Source organism: Eretmochelys imbricata, chromosome 4, assembly GCF_965152235.1.
Source record: "Eretmochelys imbricata isolate rEreImb1 chromosome 4, rEreImb1.hap1, whole genome shotgun sequence".
Lineage (NCBI taxonomy): Eukaryota > Metazoa > Chordata > Testudines > Cheloniidae > Eretmochelys > Eretmochelys imbricata.
The window spans coordinates 146242815-146258946 of NC_135575.1; the positions used below are offsets into that span (position 1 = coordinate 146242815).

Below are 16132 nucleotides of genomic sequence, written 5' to 3' on the forward strand. Positions count from 1 at the left end.
AGGGAACCATTGCTGTGGCCCCTTGTGGCATGTAGTAGTTTAGAAAGTTTAGTGTCCTTTTTTCTTTTGTAGAGAAGCAAAGTGTGTGTTGTAAATGGCTTGTCTAGTTTTAGTAAATTCCAGCCACGAGGAAGTTAGTGTGGAAGGTTGGTTTTTTATGAGAGTATCCATTTTGTGCTGGAAATGGCCCAACTTGATTATCATACACATTGTAAGGAGAGTGATAGCTTTAGATAAGCTATTACCAGCAGGAGAGTGGGGTGGGAGGAGGTATTTTTTCATGCTTTGTGTGTATATAAAAAGATCTTCTACACTTTCCACAGTATGCATCCGATGAAGTGAGCTGTGGCTCATGAAAGCTTATGCTCAAATAAATTGGTTAGTCTCTAAGGTGCCACAAGTACTCCTTTTCTTTTTGCGAATACAGACTAACATGGCTGTTACTCTGAAACCTGTCATTGAGTGAGAGATGGGACGCTAGTGTTTGTTAATCTCATGTACATTTGTGCAGGCCAGCAAGCGCTGTGCTCAATCCTGCAATTCCAGGACGCACAAAAGTTGCTACTGTAATTTATTATAAAAAAAAGTGCTACTATGGCAGAATGCCTCTTTAAAAAATTAACTGATTTCATCAGAAGTGCCTAATAAAGCACTCAAGGCAAAACACCAATACTTCAAAAATTCCTGGGCAAAAAACTATACTTTAAAAACATATATAAAAAACAATTACAAGTAAAACCTTCTAGGCAAAATGCACAAATACAGCAAATACATTTACAGCTAAAATGGCAAAATGCTGAAGCCCCAAAATTAGCAATTATAATGGCCAAAAATAACTGATTGTGAGAGGGCAGATTTAATCTGGGAAGGATTTGTTGTAGGCAGAGATGGGAGTGGTGTCTAATGCTTCTCATTATATCCCCCTTTCTCAGGTGCTTAGTTAACCTATTAACCATCTCCCTAGTCAGCCATTAGCCTGTAAATACCTTTGTGACCTGTTTGTAAGGGCAGCTAAGTAGTCCCTCTATTGCTCTGAGATGTGCCTTAAAAGCCTGACCCTTGGTCTACACTGGGGGGGGGGGATCGAGCTAAGATTCGCAACTTCAGCTACGTGAATAACATAGATCGACTTACCGTGGTGTCTCCACAGCGATGAGTCGACTGCTGCCGCTCCCCCGTCGACTCTGCCTGCGCCTCTCGTGGCGCTGGAATACAGGAGTCCATGGGAAAGCGCTCAGGAATCGATTTATCATGTCTAGACCAGACGCAATAAATCGATCCCCGCTGGATCAATTGCTGCCTGCCGATCCGGAGGGTAGTGAAGACATACCCCAAATGGGCCATTGTGGGGCTAACCCCAGTCAAATTTGCTGAAACACAAGGTGATTTGTTACTGTGTGTGTATGAAACCCCATATGCAGGTTGTATGCACCATACTTTGTATTCAGAAGGTCCCAAGGCTGCTGAAGGAGTGGAATTAACAGTTTCTGACTAGGAAACAACATCCAGTCCAGCTGTTCTGCTGCCCAGGTCATTTGAACATGTCTTCCTGTTTTTTACCCACAGTGCATTACCAAGAGCATGAAGCTGGCTGGCTTTGGCTCCTCCCTGGCACTGCCTGACCGTGTTCTGACATTTGTCAGAGATCATCCTCTCATGGACCAGGTTGTTCACCCGCTGGAAATGAGGCCCGTGTTGGTCAAGCTGGACACACAGTACCTCAGAATTGCAGTACATCGTGTCAGAAGCATCTCTGGGCAGGAATATGATATGCTGTACCTGGGGACCGGTGAGGCAGCACTGGGTGGGGACAGGAATGGACAGGCACAGGGAAAGAATGCGCACAGGTTGGGAGGGTATGGCTGTAAATCAGGTGCAGTCACCTGGGAGCAGCCACATGGAGTGGAGAGATGATTTATTATTTGTATTGTAGCTCCTAGGAGCCCAGTCATGGACTTGGAGCCCATGGTGCTAGGCACTGTACAAATTCAGAACAAACAAAAGTCCCTGTCCCAAGGAGCTTAGTCTAAGAATAACACAAGAGATGGACACAGACAGACTGAGGGGCGAGTACCAAGAAACAGAGACAATATTGGTCAGCATGGTAGGAAATGGGCTTAGCACATTAGCACCATTGCCAATTTTTTTCTAGACTTCACAGCAAAGGAGGGTTTTGAAGGAGGATAATGAGTTAGTTTGGGGGCTGTTTACTGGGAGCATCTCCCACGTGTGGGAGGCAGCAGGGGAGAAAGCACAAAATGTTTGTTTCATAATGTAACAAGTGGGCAATGGAAGCTGGCATGATGGGCTGACTCGGGACGGGAGTCAGCAGTTCAGTAGTTAAGGAGAGATGATAGGTAGGGTGGGAATAGGTTGCAAAGGGGCTTGAAAGCAAAGACAAGGGCATATGTCTGAAGTGACAAAAAAGGGGAAACCAGTGGAGGTATGTGGGGAGGGGCTGGCATGGTCAAAGCAATGGGCTAGGAAAGCAATCTCTGCAGCAGCATTCTGAATGGTGTGCGTTGGGCAAGACTGCATTTGTCGAGGCCAGGGAGAAGGATGTTCAGTAATGGAGACGTGCAAGAACCAGAGCCCAGATGAGAATTTTAGCTGTGTGGGTGGTAGGAGAGACCGTATCTGAGAGACATTATGTAGAAAGAATCTGCAAGACATAGACATGGTATGACCTCTCTCTAGGTCGTCACATCCAGAGTCAAAGGTGACCTCTGCGTTATGGGACTGAGTGACAGGCAGATGCTGATGTTGTCCACAGTGATGGAGAGAGGAGGTGTCAGGGAGAGCTTGCGATGCAGGCTGGTGGGCAGCTGTCTGAAGTGAGAGCAAGAATGGCCACCCCCTGGCATGGGAGCTGTGAGGCCCTTTTGGGAAAGGATGGTTGTGGAGCTTGTCTGCTGCTGTGGCACCAGATGGGGGTGCTGATCTAATCTCTCCCTCTACTCTGGCCTTCCCTTTACAGAGGATGGACATTTGCACAAAGCAGTGAAGATTGCCCAAAAAGCTGTCATCATTGAGGATCTGACACTGTTCCCAGAGCCCCAGCCAATTCAGAACCTGCAGCTCCACCAGGTGAGGGAACAAGCCTCTGGGTGCCTGGAGCTAGCACTGGCTAGGCTGGCATGTTCCAAGCACTGATGGACACGGGGTATTTGAAAAGGAAACTGACACCTTCAGGGTGGGAAAATATGGGTCTGCTAGATCAAATCCAGAAAGCGGCTGCCTGCCCCCAGCCTTGCTTATCCCTGATTCACTGGTAAATGAGGTTTACTGGGTCCCATTGCTCCCTGTTGGTAAGGGTAATAGATTCCTCCCTTACCCAGATGCCTCTGGTTACCTGTCTGAGTGATTATACTGTGCTCAGCACCATGGCAACTGTACATCTAACAGGTTATATATTAAAAATTCCATGGAATCTTGTTTCTCTTCTCCTTGCCCCTGTTGGCTGGTTGCTGAAGGAACGGTGGTCATGTGAGTTTAATATGTGGTCCTGGCAGTACTGAGATTTGTGCTGGGAGTGACTCCCACAGCTGTGAGCGGCTAGCCACAAAAGTGCTATTCTTATGCTCATGAGCCTTTCCTTTGTGGCTGGCGGCTCCAGCCCTATATAGCTGTCATGGTGTCATCCAGAGTAGGGGAAGAGTTTCTCGGGTACCTTGGGCCAACTTCTAGAAATCGTAGAATATCAGGGTTGGAAGGGACCTCAGGAGGTCATCTAATCCAACCCCCTGCACAAAGCAGGACCAATCCCCAATTTTTGTCCCAGATCCCTAAGTGGCCCCCTCAAGGATTGAACTCACAACCCTGGGTTTAGCAGGCCAATGCTCAAACCACTGAGCTATCCCTCCCCCTCCTTCCTGATCCCAGACTCAGTGTGAGGTGGGGAGACAGGTCAGCTGCATTGGCCCTGTCTGCAGTTCCTTTCTCAGGTCCTTGCAGGTACACAGGCTCTTCCTCTAGTCTCCATTTACTCACAGGGGAGTATTTTGTTCAGCTGTGAGCGAACATTCCGCACAATACATTAGACTTCTCTGCCCTAATGATCACACCCTTAATCTTTTCACCTCATAGGGAGGAGACTGTTCAATTCTCCGTGTCTGGGTCATAGATTGCTCTTCTGAGAGTTACCATATGGATGGATCCATGCTTGGCACTGAACCGGAGCTCTTAGAAGAGCAGTTTCTATTGGGCTGGGCACGTGCTTCTTTGTGAGATCCAAATCTTTAGTTCAAGAGATGTGGCTGTGACCCTGTCCAGCTCCTTTCTTGCTGCAGCAGTGCAGCATGTCATAGTCTTGTGGAGGTGCTAGCATTGAGGTGGCTCTGCTCTGTCTCCCTTGGGAGTTCCTGTTTGAGGACATCTTCCTTCTTCATTGTGCAGTTTGCTGAGTCACAGCTCTCGCACCAGTCTCACTTCCGTCTTCACCCATCCCCAGAGAGACAACTCCCACTCAAAATGTTATTCGAGTGGCTGTCTATATCTTCCACTTGTTGTATTGCACTCCTCCTCACACTAGAGAGCAGGAGTGTCCCATTAGCTGATCCCTGCCTGATTTGTGAAGGAGGTGATAGGAAACTGCACAAAGTGGGAGGAATGCAAAGATCCTGGCTATGCAGGAGAGGCACCCACGGGCTCTTGGGATTATAGAGCCTGAATGCAGATTGTCAAAGGGACCCTTCTAGGGGCCCAGATTTAGTCACTCAGACTGCGTGAAGATTTTTCAAAGCTCAATGTGGGCAGTGCTTGGTCTTTGAAAATCTACTATCAGCACTGAGCGCCTGGTGCCTCAGCCTTAGGGGACCTTGGTGCTGTGATGCTGTACTCCCTGTTTCTAAACGTCACTACTTCCCCATTGCACTCTGCCACCAAGGCTGCTCAAGATACTTCAGCAAGGGGTGCCTGGTGTTGACGGGGATGGCATAATGACCGCACCAGCCCGTCAAATGATAGAAAAGCCTCAGAAAGCAATGGGGTGGGGAGGGAACTGGTCACTGGGGTGTAAGTGATTCCCAGATGTACAGATTTCAAGGGCAGAAGGGATCTCTGCTCATGTAATCTGACCTCCTGTGTAGTACTGGCCAGAAAACCTCACCCAGTGATTCCTGCATCCAACCCATAACTTCTGTCTGATCTAGAGCAGATCCTGTTGAGAGCCAGGCCTTGATCTAAAGACTCCAGGTGATGGAGAATGCACCACATCCCTCGGTCAGTTGTTCCAGTGGCTAATTCCCGTCACTGTTAAACAAAAAGTTTGCCCCTTATTTCTACTCTGAGTTTATCTAGCTTCATTTTCTGGCCCCTGGACCATGTCAAAGGAAACTTACTCAGGCTGCTCTATGTAACAAATAAAGGGTATTTGGTTATTAGAGAAGTTATCAACTTCTGCATGTTGCATCCATCCTTCGTATTCATGGAGCAGGGAAGTGTCCTATGTTCTGTCCTTAGACCCCTGAGGAGGACAGCGCAGTGCCCCCTCCACTGACAGAAAATTCCACCTGATCTAGAAGTTCATGTACCTTGTATGATGTAACAAGCTGTACATATACCCTGCTTGCTGTGCCACTGTGATGTACCCCTGGTGTTCTCTGGACCAGTGATCTGCTAGGTCACTCCAATCCTCAACTCTGGGAGCCAGCCTTACCCTGCTCTGCTGTGAAAACCCCCACTCCTGGGCTGTTCATGCACAGCCTCTAGCATGTAAGCTGCTCCCAGCTACGTGAGTGAGCGCTTTTAGCCAGCTGCTGCTTGGATTGTACAACCGATTGTGGATTGTGCAGCTAGCCAATATCTCCGGTTCCAGACACAACCCTGGGAACCTCCATCTTGCAGTGTCCAGTTATGGCCTCTGGATGCTGCAAGCTTGTATGAGTTCATGGGCACCACGATGCTCCATGTGGGCACCAATGATACTGCCAAGAATGACCTTGAGCGGGTCACTGTGGACTATGTGGTTCTGGGAAGAAGGATAAAGGAATTTGAGGTGCAAGTTGTGTTCTTGTCCATCCTCCCTGTTGAAGGAAAAGGCCCAGGTATGGACCGTCGAATTGTGGAGGTAAATGCATGGTTATGCAGGTGGTGTCGGAGAGAGGGCTTTGGATTCCTTAACCATGGGATGTTGTTCTGCCCCTCCGCTCCTGGAGAGTTTTTGCCTGGGCTTGTTTTAAGCCATGAGGACATTTTCTGCCTCATAACTATATACATGAAATTACAACCTAAAACATTACTAACAACAATGCTCAGTGCATCATGAACCTTCCAAAGACACCCGACATGACAAACTTTGCATTGGATACCACACAATCATATTCTAAGGATGAACATGAGGGTGCAGGGTGTTCCCCTGAGGTACAGAGCATCACACCCTGCAGGTCACATCATTTCAAAGCCCCCTAGGCAGAGAGGGAGCAAACTTGCTGATGCCAGTTACATCCCTCAGAGGACACATAGGCAAAGAGTGCTGTGCTGACCCTGTCTAGGATGTAGAGGAGCCTGGTTCCTATGGGTTGGCCTCTCTCCTGCTCCCCTTTAAAGTCATGAGGTGCTGGATGGCTTCAGGGATGAGCCTACATCTCTGTGAGCACCTTGTTATGGGAGGTAGAGGGGTACCTATCACTTAGACTTTGCCCTGTTGTCCTCTCTTGGAGTGCTCATTGGGCAACTTGGGCACAAACAAACCCCGACTTTAAAAATCTCCTGGGTGCTCAGCTCCCACCTGAGCCCATCTAGTGTGCCCAAGATACTCTTTGTACATAGCCAAACTTTGCAAATGTTGGTTTTCACCTTCTGTTCTCTCTTGTTATCTTTGTAGAGCTGGTTGTATGTAGGGTCCCCTACTGAAGTGACTCAGGTCAACACAACAGACTGTGAGAGATACAAGAGCTGCATCGAGTGTGTCCTGGGCAGAGACCCATCCTGTGCCTGGAGCAGAGAGCTGGGTGCTTGTATACACCACCAGGGACAAAGCGGGTAAGCGACTTGCCTCCATTTCCTATTGTCACCAAAGGACCCATGAAAAATAAAACCTGTGAAAGAGATCATCCTCGACCTTGAGGGATTGCCACCGCTGCCAGTTGCCTATAGCCTGGATGGTGATGTCTTTTCCCTGAAATCTGACATCTTCAAATAGCCTGTCATCAGCTCTGCAACCTTGCTATTTGCAACACCTGCGACCTTAAGATCCCCATCCTGGGTCCCATCTCCTCTGGCCAGGGCCATTTCAGCTTCCTGCCCTCTGGCCTCCCTGAGCCCCAGCCCTTCTAATGCCAACTTGTCCAGAATGCTGCTTCCCACCCGCCCCCTGCACTCTGCCAGTGATACCAGCCTAGATACCCCATTTTTCTGCTTCTCTCCATTCTTTAATCATAGAATCATAGAATATCAGGGTTGGAAGAGACCTCAGGAGGTCATCTAGTCCAACCCCCTGCTCAAAGCAGGACCAATCCCCAACTAAATCATCCCAGCCAAGGTTTTGTCAAGCCTGACCTTAAAAATATCTAAGGAAGGAGATTCCACCACCTCCCTAGGTAACGCATTCCAGTGTTTCACCACCCTCCTAGTGAAAGTTTTCCTAATATCCAACCTAAACCTCCCCCGCTGCAACTTGAGACCATTACTCCTTGTTCTGTCATCAGCTACCACTGAGAACAGTCTTGCTCCATCCTCTTTGGAACCCCCTTTCAGGGAGTTGAAAGCAGCTATCAAATCCCCCCTCATTCTTCTCTTCCGCAGACTAAACAATCCCAGTTCCCTCAGCCTCTCCTCATAAGTCATGTGTCCCAATCCCCTAATCATTTTTGTTGCCCTCCGCTGGACGTTTTCCAATTTTTCCACATCCTTCTTGTAGTGTGGGGCCCAAAACTGGACACCGTACTCCAAAAGCAGTGCATGTGTTATTCCTTGACTTTAGCAAAGCTTTTGATACGGTCTCCCACAGTATTCTTGCCAACAAGTTAGAGAGGTATGGGCTGGATGAATGGACTATAAGGTGGATAGAAAGCTGGCTAGATCGTCGGGCTCAACAGGTAGTGATCAATGGCTCCATGTCTAGTTGGCAGCCGGTATCAAGCGGAGTGCCCCAAGGGTTGGTCCTGGGGCCGGTTTTGTTCAATACTCTTCATTAAAGATCTGGAGGATGGTGTGGACTGCACCCTGAGCAAGTTTTCAGATGACACTAAAGTAGGAGGAGTGGTAGATATACTGGAGGGTAGGGATAGGATACAGAGGGCCCTAGACAAATTAGAGGATTGGGCCAAAAAAATCTGATGAGGTTCAACAAGGACAAATGCAGAGTTCTGCACTTAGGATGGAAGAATCCCATGCACTGCTTCAGACTAGGGACCGAATGGCTAGGCAGCAGTTCTGGAGAAAAGGACCTAGGGGTTACAGTGAATGAGAAGCTGGATATGAGTCAACAGTGTGCCCTTGTTGCCAAGAAGGCTAACGGCATTTTGGGATGTATAAGTAGGGGCACTGCTAGCAAATCGAGGGACGTGATCGTTCCTCTCTATTCGACATTGGTAAGGCCTCATCTGGAGTACTGTGTCCAGTTTTGGGCCCCACACTACAAGAAGGATGTGGAAAAATTGGAAAGAGTCCAGCGGAGGGCAACAAAAATGATTAGGAGGCTGGAGCACTTTACTTGTGAGTAGAGGCTGAAGGAACTAGGATTGTTTAGTCTGCAGAAGAGAAGAATGAGGGGGAATTTGATAGCTGCTTTCAACTACCTGAAAGGGAGTTCCAAGGAGGATGGATCTAGACTGTTCTCAATGCTAGCAGATGACAGAATGAGGAGTAATGGTCTCAAGTTGCAGTGGGGGAGGTTAGGTTGGATATTAGGAAAAACTTTTTCCGTTAATGGTGGTGAAACACTGGAATGTGTTACCTGGGGAGGTGGTGGAATCTCCTTCCTTAGAGGTTTTTAAGGTCAAGTTTGACAAAGTCCTGGCTGGGATGCTTTAGCTGGGGATTGGTCCTTCTTTGAGCAGGAGTTTGGACTAGATGACCTCCTGAGGTTCCTTCCAACCCTGATATTCTATGACCTGACATGACCAAACTAGTCTGCAAATACCAGACCATCCCTGTAATCCTTATGCCCCCGGTTGTGCCCTCTGCCTGTTGACACCAAGCAGTCCCTAGGTCAGAGCCACCACTGCTCCAGACTTCTTCAGCCTCGCTCCCAGAGCCCTTTAGTCACTACTGATCTGTTCAGGTTCAGTCCTGGCAGCAGCATCAGTTCCCATGGGGATGAGCCGCATGGGATAGTGATCAGAGTCATGGATGAGCCTCAGCAGCCTTTTTGTGACGTCTCAGAAACAGGCTCAAGGCAGGCCATCAGGTCAGCTCAGGAGATGGATGTCTCCATCGGCCTCAGAACCCTCTTAGGTTGCTAGAAATCCTGCAGGTAGCTGTAGCAGTGCCTAGAGACAACGCATTGTAGGACCTGGCCAAACTCCTTTGGCAGACATCTGCCTCCCTGACACCTACTTTGCAGAGGATGGATCACAAACACCATATGCTCTCACAGGGATTCCAACAGAATTTTTGCTCACCCTGTGCTGTGTTCCCTGGTTCTGGCTTGGCAAGGACAAATCAGGGTGGGAGCAGTTCAAAGCCACACCAAAATATAAGGAGCTAGAAAGACTAGGCTTGTTGGGTAGGGTGGCGTACTTAGCGACTAGCCTATAAATGCAAATAGCAAACTACTAAGCATTTTTATCTAAGCACAACTGTATTAACTGTCACTCCTCAAAGAAACATCACCAATTTCTGAGATGAATCCCTGCAGCATCTGTCTTCATGGCCTTTCAAAGCAGCTGACTTGACTGCTTTGAGAGCTGAGTATCCATCAACCAGGATCTTCCCAACCCATCCCTTTCTTTGGGCACCCCCTCTCCAGTTCCTATGTGTCTGCAACTCCACAACTAGTGATCAAGGGGTTTTAGACACTCAGAATGGGGATGCAGCATCCAGTTTCAGTCCTTGTCCTACCCCATCCCTGTTCGGGTACCCCTCTCATGAGACCATACTGCTGCAGGAGGTGCAGTCTCTTTTAGCTCTTGGAGCTATAGAGGAGGCCCCTTTACAGCACAGGAGAAAGGGAGGGATTCTACTTTCAATATTTCCTCATACCCCCAAAAAAGAGGGGGACTGAGGCCTATCCTGGACTTAAGAAAGTTAAACACCTTTATCAGAAAGATAACGTTCAGTATGATATTCCTTCTCTATTAACCTATTCCCAGATCTCAACAACTGGTAAGCTGACATGGAGGATGCCTATTTCCATGTTTCAATTCACCTGGGCCACAGGAAATACTTAAGATTTGTAGTAGGAGACCACAACTCCATTTTGGCCTTTCATCAGACCCAGGGACATTTATAGAATGTATGGCAGTGGTCATAGCTCACCTCAGCAACTCAGCCTTCAGCTGTTTCTGTATCTGTATGATTGATTCATAGATTCCATGGTGAGAAGGTTTAGCTGGCCAGCTCTCAACCGGGACTCAGCTATCACCTCTTGCCCCTGGGTCCCCGCAGAACCCCCGCTCCTGGACATGCTCACTGTTCCCTGCAGGACTTGACCTCACTCCCATGGTGCTTTCAGAGTATAATTACCTCCAATCCCTGGTGCAGGTCCTCAGGTCCAGCTACAGGGCACTGATGGAGAGCAGACATCCAGAGTCCTTCCTAGGGCTGCAGTGTCTAACTGCCCTAAACTGGGGGAAAAGGAAGTCTGGTCACTGCCTCGGGCTGGGCTCCCCTGGCTACTGGGCTCCCTAGAAGCCTCTAGCAGCCTTGACTCTCAGGCAAACTTCCCCCCTGCTCTGTGGCAAGCTTCACCTTCTCCAGGTAGAGCATGCTCTGCAAGGGCACCTAATTGGCTTTGCCTAAGTGCAGTGATGCTCATTAGGCTTGCTGTCACTGGAATGGGACATGTACCATCATAGAAGGTACCATTGGGATCATCTAGTCTGACTTCCTGTATAACACAGGCCAGAGACCTACCCCAAAATAATTCCTAGATTTGGCTGGTTTCAGGCTGATCTAGCCAGCAGGTAGCAGACAAGGGAATGAACAGAACAAGTAATCATCAAGTGATCCATCCCGTCGCTCATTCCCAGCTTCTGGCAAACAGGCTAATAGCCATTGATGGACCTATCCTCCATGAATTTATCTAGGGTTCTTTTTTGAACCCTATTATGATCTTGGCCTTCACAACATCTTCTAGGAAGGAGTTCCACAGGTTGACACTGCATTGGGTGAAGAAATAAGTCCTTTTGTTTGTTTTAAACCTGCTGCCTATTAATTTAATTTGGTGACCCCTAGTTCTTGTGTTATGAGAAGTAGTAAACAACACTTCCTTATCTACTTTCTCTACACCAGTCATGATTTTATAGACCTCAATCATATCTCCCCTTAGCCATCTCTTTTCCAAGCTGAAAAGTCCCAGTCTTATTAATCTCTCCTGTCATAAATATAAAGGGAAGGGTAAACCCCTTTAAAATCCCTCCTGGCCAGAGGAAAACTCCTCTCACCTGTAAAGGGTTAAGAAGCTAAAGGTAACCTCACTGGCACCTGACCAAAATGACCAATGAGGAGACAAGATACTTTCAAAAGCTGGGAGGAGGGAGAGAAACAAAGGGTCTGTGGGTCTGTCTATATGCTGTTTTGCCGGGGATAGACCAGGAATGGAGTCTTAGAACTTTTAGTAAGTAATCTAACTAGGTATGTGTTAGATTATGATGTCTTCAAATGGCTGAGAAAATAATTGTGCTGAATAGAATAACTATTTCTGTCTGTGTATCTTTTTTGTAACTTAAGGTTTTGCCTAGAGGGATTCTCTATGTTTTGAATCTAATTACCCTGTAAGGTATCTACCATCCTGATTTTACAGAGGGGATTTCTTTACTTCTATTTACTTCTATCTCTATTAAAAGTCTTCTTGTAAGAAAACTAAATGCTTTTTCATTGTTCTCAGATCCAAGGGTCTGGGTCTGTAGTCACCTAGGCAAATTGGTGAGGCTTTTTACCAAACCTTGTCCAGGAAGTGGGGTGCAAGGCTTTGGGAAGTATTTGGGGGGAAAGACGTTTCCAAACAGCTCTTCTCCAGTAACCAGTATTTGTTTGGTGGTGGTAGCGGCCAATCCAAGGACAAAGGGTGGAATATTTTGTACCTTGGAGAAGTTTTGACCTAAGCTGGTAAAGATAAGCTTAGGAGGTTTTTATGCAGGTCCCCACATCTGTACCCTAGCGTTCAGAGAGGGGAGGAACCTTGACATCTCCTCATACAGAAGCTGTTCCATACCCCTAATCATTTTTGTTGCCCTTTTCTGAACCTTTTCCAGTTCCAATATATCTTTTTTGAGATTGGGCGACCACATCTGCACACAGTATTCAAGATGTGGGAGTACCATGGATTTATATAGAGGCAACATATTTTCTGTCCTATTATCTATCCCTTTCGCAATTATTCCCAGCATTCTGTTCACTTTTTTGACTGCCGCTGCACATTGAGTGGATGTTTTCAGAGAACTATCCATAATGACTCAAAGATCTTTCTTGACTGGTAACAGCTAATTTAGACCCCATCATTTTGTATGTCTGTTTGGGATTATGCTTTCCAATGAGCATTACTTTGCATTATCAACATTAAGTTTCATCTGCCATTTTGTTGCCCAGCCACGCAGTTTTGAGAGATCCTTTTGTAGCTCTTCGCAGTCTGCCTGGGTCTTAACTATTGTGGCAGAGCTCCAGCCTTGTCCCCGTGGGTCCCACGCTTCCAGGAGGTTTATGTTAGCCTAAGAGGCTCACTTCAACCCTCCACGTAGCCCTTCTCTCTCTAGGGCCAGGTCTCAGTCAGCAGCAGGAGTTTCTGCTGTCCCCTGAGCCATACAAAGGGTACGAGGAGATATCCCAACATTTATAGACTGAGACAAACAACTGGGGTAAACAACTTACATTACCACCTTAAATGTTTCTTGTCATCTGTTTGTTACCTCCCCTTGTACCTTGCTTCTGATGTTTCAGACAAAACATCCCTATTCATCACTTCTGTCAAACCATATTATCTTGTGGTAGGTTGGCATGTAATTATGCTAGCCTTTTGGAATGTGTTTACATAAATATTAAGTTTCAGAGTAACAGCCGTGTTAGTCTGTATTCGCAAAAAGAAAAGGAGTACTTGTGGCACCTTAGAGACTAACCAATTTATTTGAGCATAAGCTTTCGTGAGCTACAGCTCACTTCATCGGATGCATACTGTGGAAAATACAGAAGATGTTTTTATACACACAAACCATGAAAAAATGGGTGTTTGTCACTACAAAGGGTTTTCTCTCCCCCCACTCCACTCTCCTCAAGAGTGGAGTGGGGGGAGAGAAAACCCTTTGTAGTGACAAACACCCATTTTTTCATGGTTTGTGTGTATAAAAACATCTTCTGTATTTTCCACAGTATGCATCCGATGAAGTGAGCTGTAGCTCACGAAAGCTTATGCTCAAATAAATTGGTTAGTCTCTAAGGTGCCACAAGTACTCCTTTTCTTTTTTCATAAATATTAAGTGTGTTTTAGCGATTCTAGCAGCACCGTCGCCAAGTTCATCTACTGGACAGTGAACTTATAGGCATGTGCTGTAATATGTGGCCTGACTTTAGTTCACAGATGGTTCAGGCTTCATGTCTTGCACCAGGCCCAATGCTGTAGGCTCTCTGTATTACAGGACAGTCAGTCTGCAAAATGTTTTGAGATCCTTAGACCCTGCACAAAGTCCTGCAAGCCTCTGCTGGGAATTAATTCCTTCCTGAGCCTGATCCCACTCCTTTGCCACCAACCAACATTCCCATTCCTGACATCCTCAATTACTTTCCTCTCGCTCCCCCTTTCCCAGTAGACACACACTCCTGGCCAGCTTGCCTCCTTTTCAACCTGGTGTTGGTACCGTTGTGTGTGCCTGAACACAAACTAGAGTGCAGGGCAGTTTTCTGATGGTAGTGAGGTAGATAGGGCAGGTAAATCCCTAGAAAACAGCACTTCTCAGTTCTCCTAGAAACTGACCTCAGCCCAGGGAGGGGCAGTCCCCAGGCAGGGGTTAAGCTCTGATCCTATGGTAGCCGGGTAACCTCTGTCCGTTGCAGATACTGGAAGTTTTAATTTCTGTCCCTGGATTTCCTGCCTTTAGGCCCCTCTCTAAGACCCCCTGTGTAACTGAGTGCTGCTCAGAAATGGAGGCTTATCCCCTAGTCTAGGATCCCCCCTCCTAATGTGCTTCCCCCTTCCTCACCTGCTGCAGAGCCAGACTCACCTCCCCTACACACAGGAACCTGGGCTGGGTGGGTCATTTCCTGATGAGGCTGCAGCAGCCACTGGAATTCATCATGATCTCTTTTCTGCCTCATCTCAGGTTACTGCAGGACCTCACATCTCTAAGCATCTTAACAGTGTGTCCACAGGGAACAGCAGGTATGTGGCCTGAGGGCAGCTCAGTGCTGGAAGCGCATCCAGCACTGAGAAGTTTGGAAGTTAGGGCCTAGGTGGGTATGGCTCTGAGGGGTTCCTGAGCAGCGTGGCGCTGGCTCAGAGATCGGTGTTCCCATATCTGAAGGGGTAAGCACATCTCTTTGACACGCCTGGCTTTGCGCAGACTAACTGCGGGGAGGGGTTGTGCACGGGGGTCTCTGCTGTGAAAAGGGCAGGACCAGTGGCATCTGGGAAGAAGGGCCATGTCACGACACGAGCCTGTACTGAGCCCTGATTGACCACCTCTCCACTGGTTTGGGGTCATGCACCTTCCCCCAGCCTGGGCCAGCAGATGCAGGTTGTGTGGCTGTGCAGCAGATGCTGGCGGTAGGGAGAAAGGGGCATGGAGACCAGAGTGGCTCTGGACTGAGGTGGGGGCATAGAGTGACTCGGGTTTGGGAGGGCGCTTCTTTCAGTGCAATAGCGGGGGGCCTGTGAAAGACTAAGAGGATGTGGGGAGGGCTTATTCTGAAGAGGGGAAGAAGGAAGAAACTCCACCAAAGAGGGGATCCGAGAGTTGTGCTTCCCCTGAGGAACCCAGGCTGTGGGTTCACCTTCCCAGTGTCCCTGTGCCGTATGCTTCGTACCCTCTTTTTTGTCTCTAAGGGATACAGCTGCCCTCTTGTTATTTCCATGGGACTGGGCTGGGGGATGCTCCTCCCCTGCTTGCCCATGCCTGTGGAGAATCGGTAGCACATACTGCAGGAGCCCTGTCTCATGTTCGGGTTCTGCCCCAATGCAGTGTTTCTCTCCCACTTGCAGATGTGCCTGTTACAGTCGAGGTGCCAGTGTCCCTGGCTGCCCGGGTTGTGCTCCCCTGTACTCCACCGTCAGCCTGGGCAACCTGCACGTGGCAGAGACCTTTCCAAGATGCCTCCATGTACGCCTTGCGCAGCGATGGGCTGGAGTTCACAGTGACAGAGGATACCCTTGGTGATTACACCTGCCAGTGCATGGAAGGTGGAGCAGGGGGCGTGGTCGCCTCCTACAGCCTGGTGAGGGGCAGCAGCTCTGCTAACACCTGGAAGACAACTGAGCGGAACTACAGTGTCCTGGTGGGACTCCTCTTGTTTTTCCTAGGCTTTGCTGCTGGCTCTGGCTGTTTCTTCATCTACGAGAGGAGACGACAAGAGCGACTCCAGAGGGAGCTGCTCAGCCGTGAGAGAAATGGACTGGATTTGATGCAGTCGAATACAACTAGCTGCAGCCATGAGCCACACACGCCAAGCTCCCCGGAAGACGAGCGCCACCCGCTGGCTACAGCTAAGAAGAATGGCAGCCTCAGTGGCTTCCCCCACCTCTACATCAATGAGCTGGACAAAGACCAAGCCCGGATCTACCTGACAGGGGTTCCACTGGCCAAGTGCGATGAAACCTCCATTTAGTAGCCCCCGAAGGGAGCACATCCATCACCAACACCCACGGCGATGCCTGCCCCTAGTTGGGCACAGCCATCACTGACCTCCCTGGCACTGTCTGCCCCCTAGGGGGAGGAAGGGCACAGCCATCATTGACATGCCTGGCAGTGGCTTCCCCAAAAGGCGAAGAGGGGCACAGCCACTGTTGACACTGCAAGTCGAGCATCTTTCTTCATGTCATTGCCAG

General features: G+C 48.5%; 1 protein-coding gene across 1 annotated transcript in view; it reads left to right on the forward strand.

Moving 5' to 3' along the window:
• The window catches only part of SEMA4F (ssemaphorin 4F), a 135577-nt gene extending 119665 nt beyond the window's left edge, over window positions 1-15912 (forward strand). The window contains exons 10-14 of the mRNA XM_077814737.1: window positions 1567-1789; window positions 2978-3087; window positions 6824-6981; window positions 14412-14470; window positions 15290-15912. Of these exons, the coding sequence (XP_077670863.1) occupies window positions 1567-1789; window positions 2978-3087; window positions 6824-6981; window positions 14412-14470; window positions 15290-15912 (1173 nt within the window). The remainder of the gene's footprint in view (window positions 1-1566; window positions 1790-2977; window positions 3088-6823; window positions 6982-14411; window positions 14471-15289) is intronic.
• The last annotated feature ends 220 nt before the right edge of the window (window positions 15913-16132 follow it).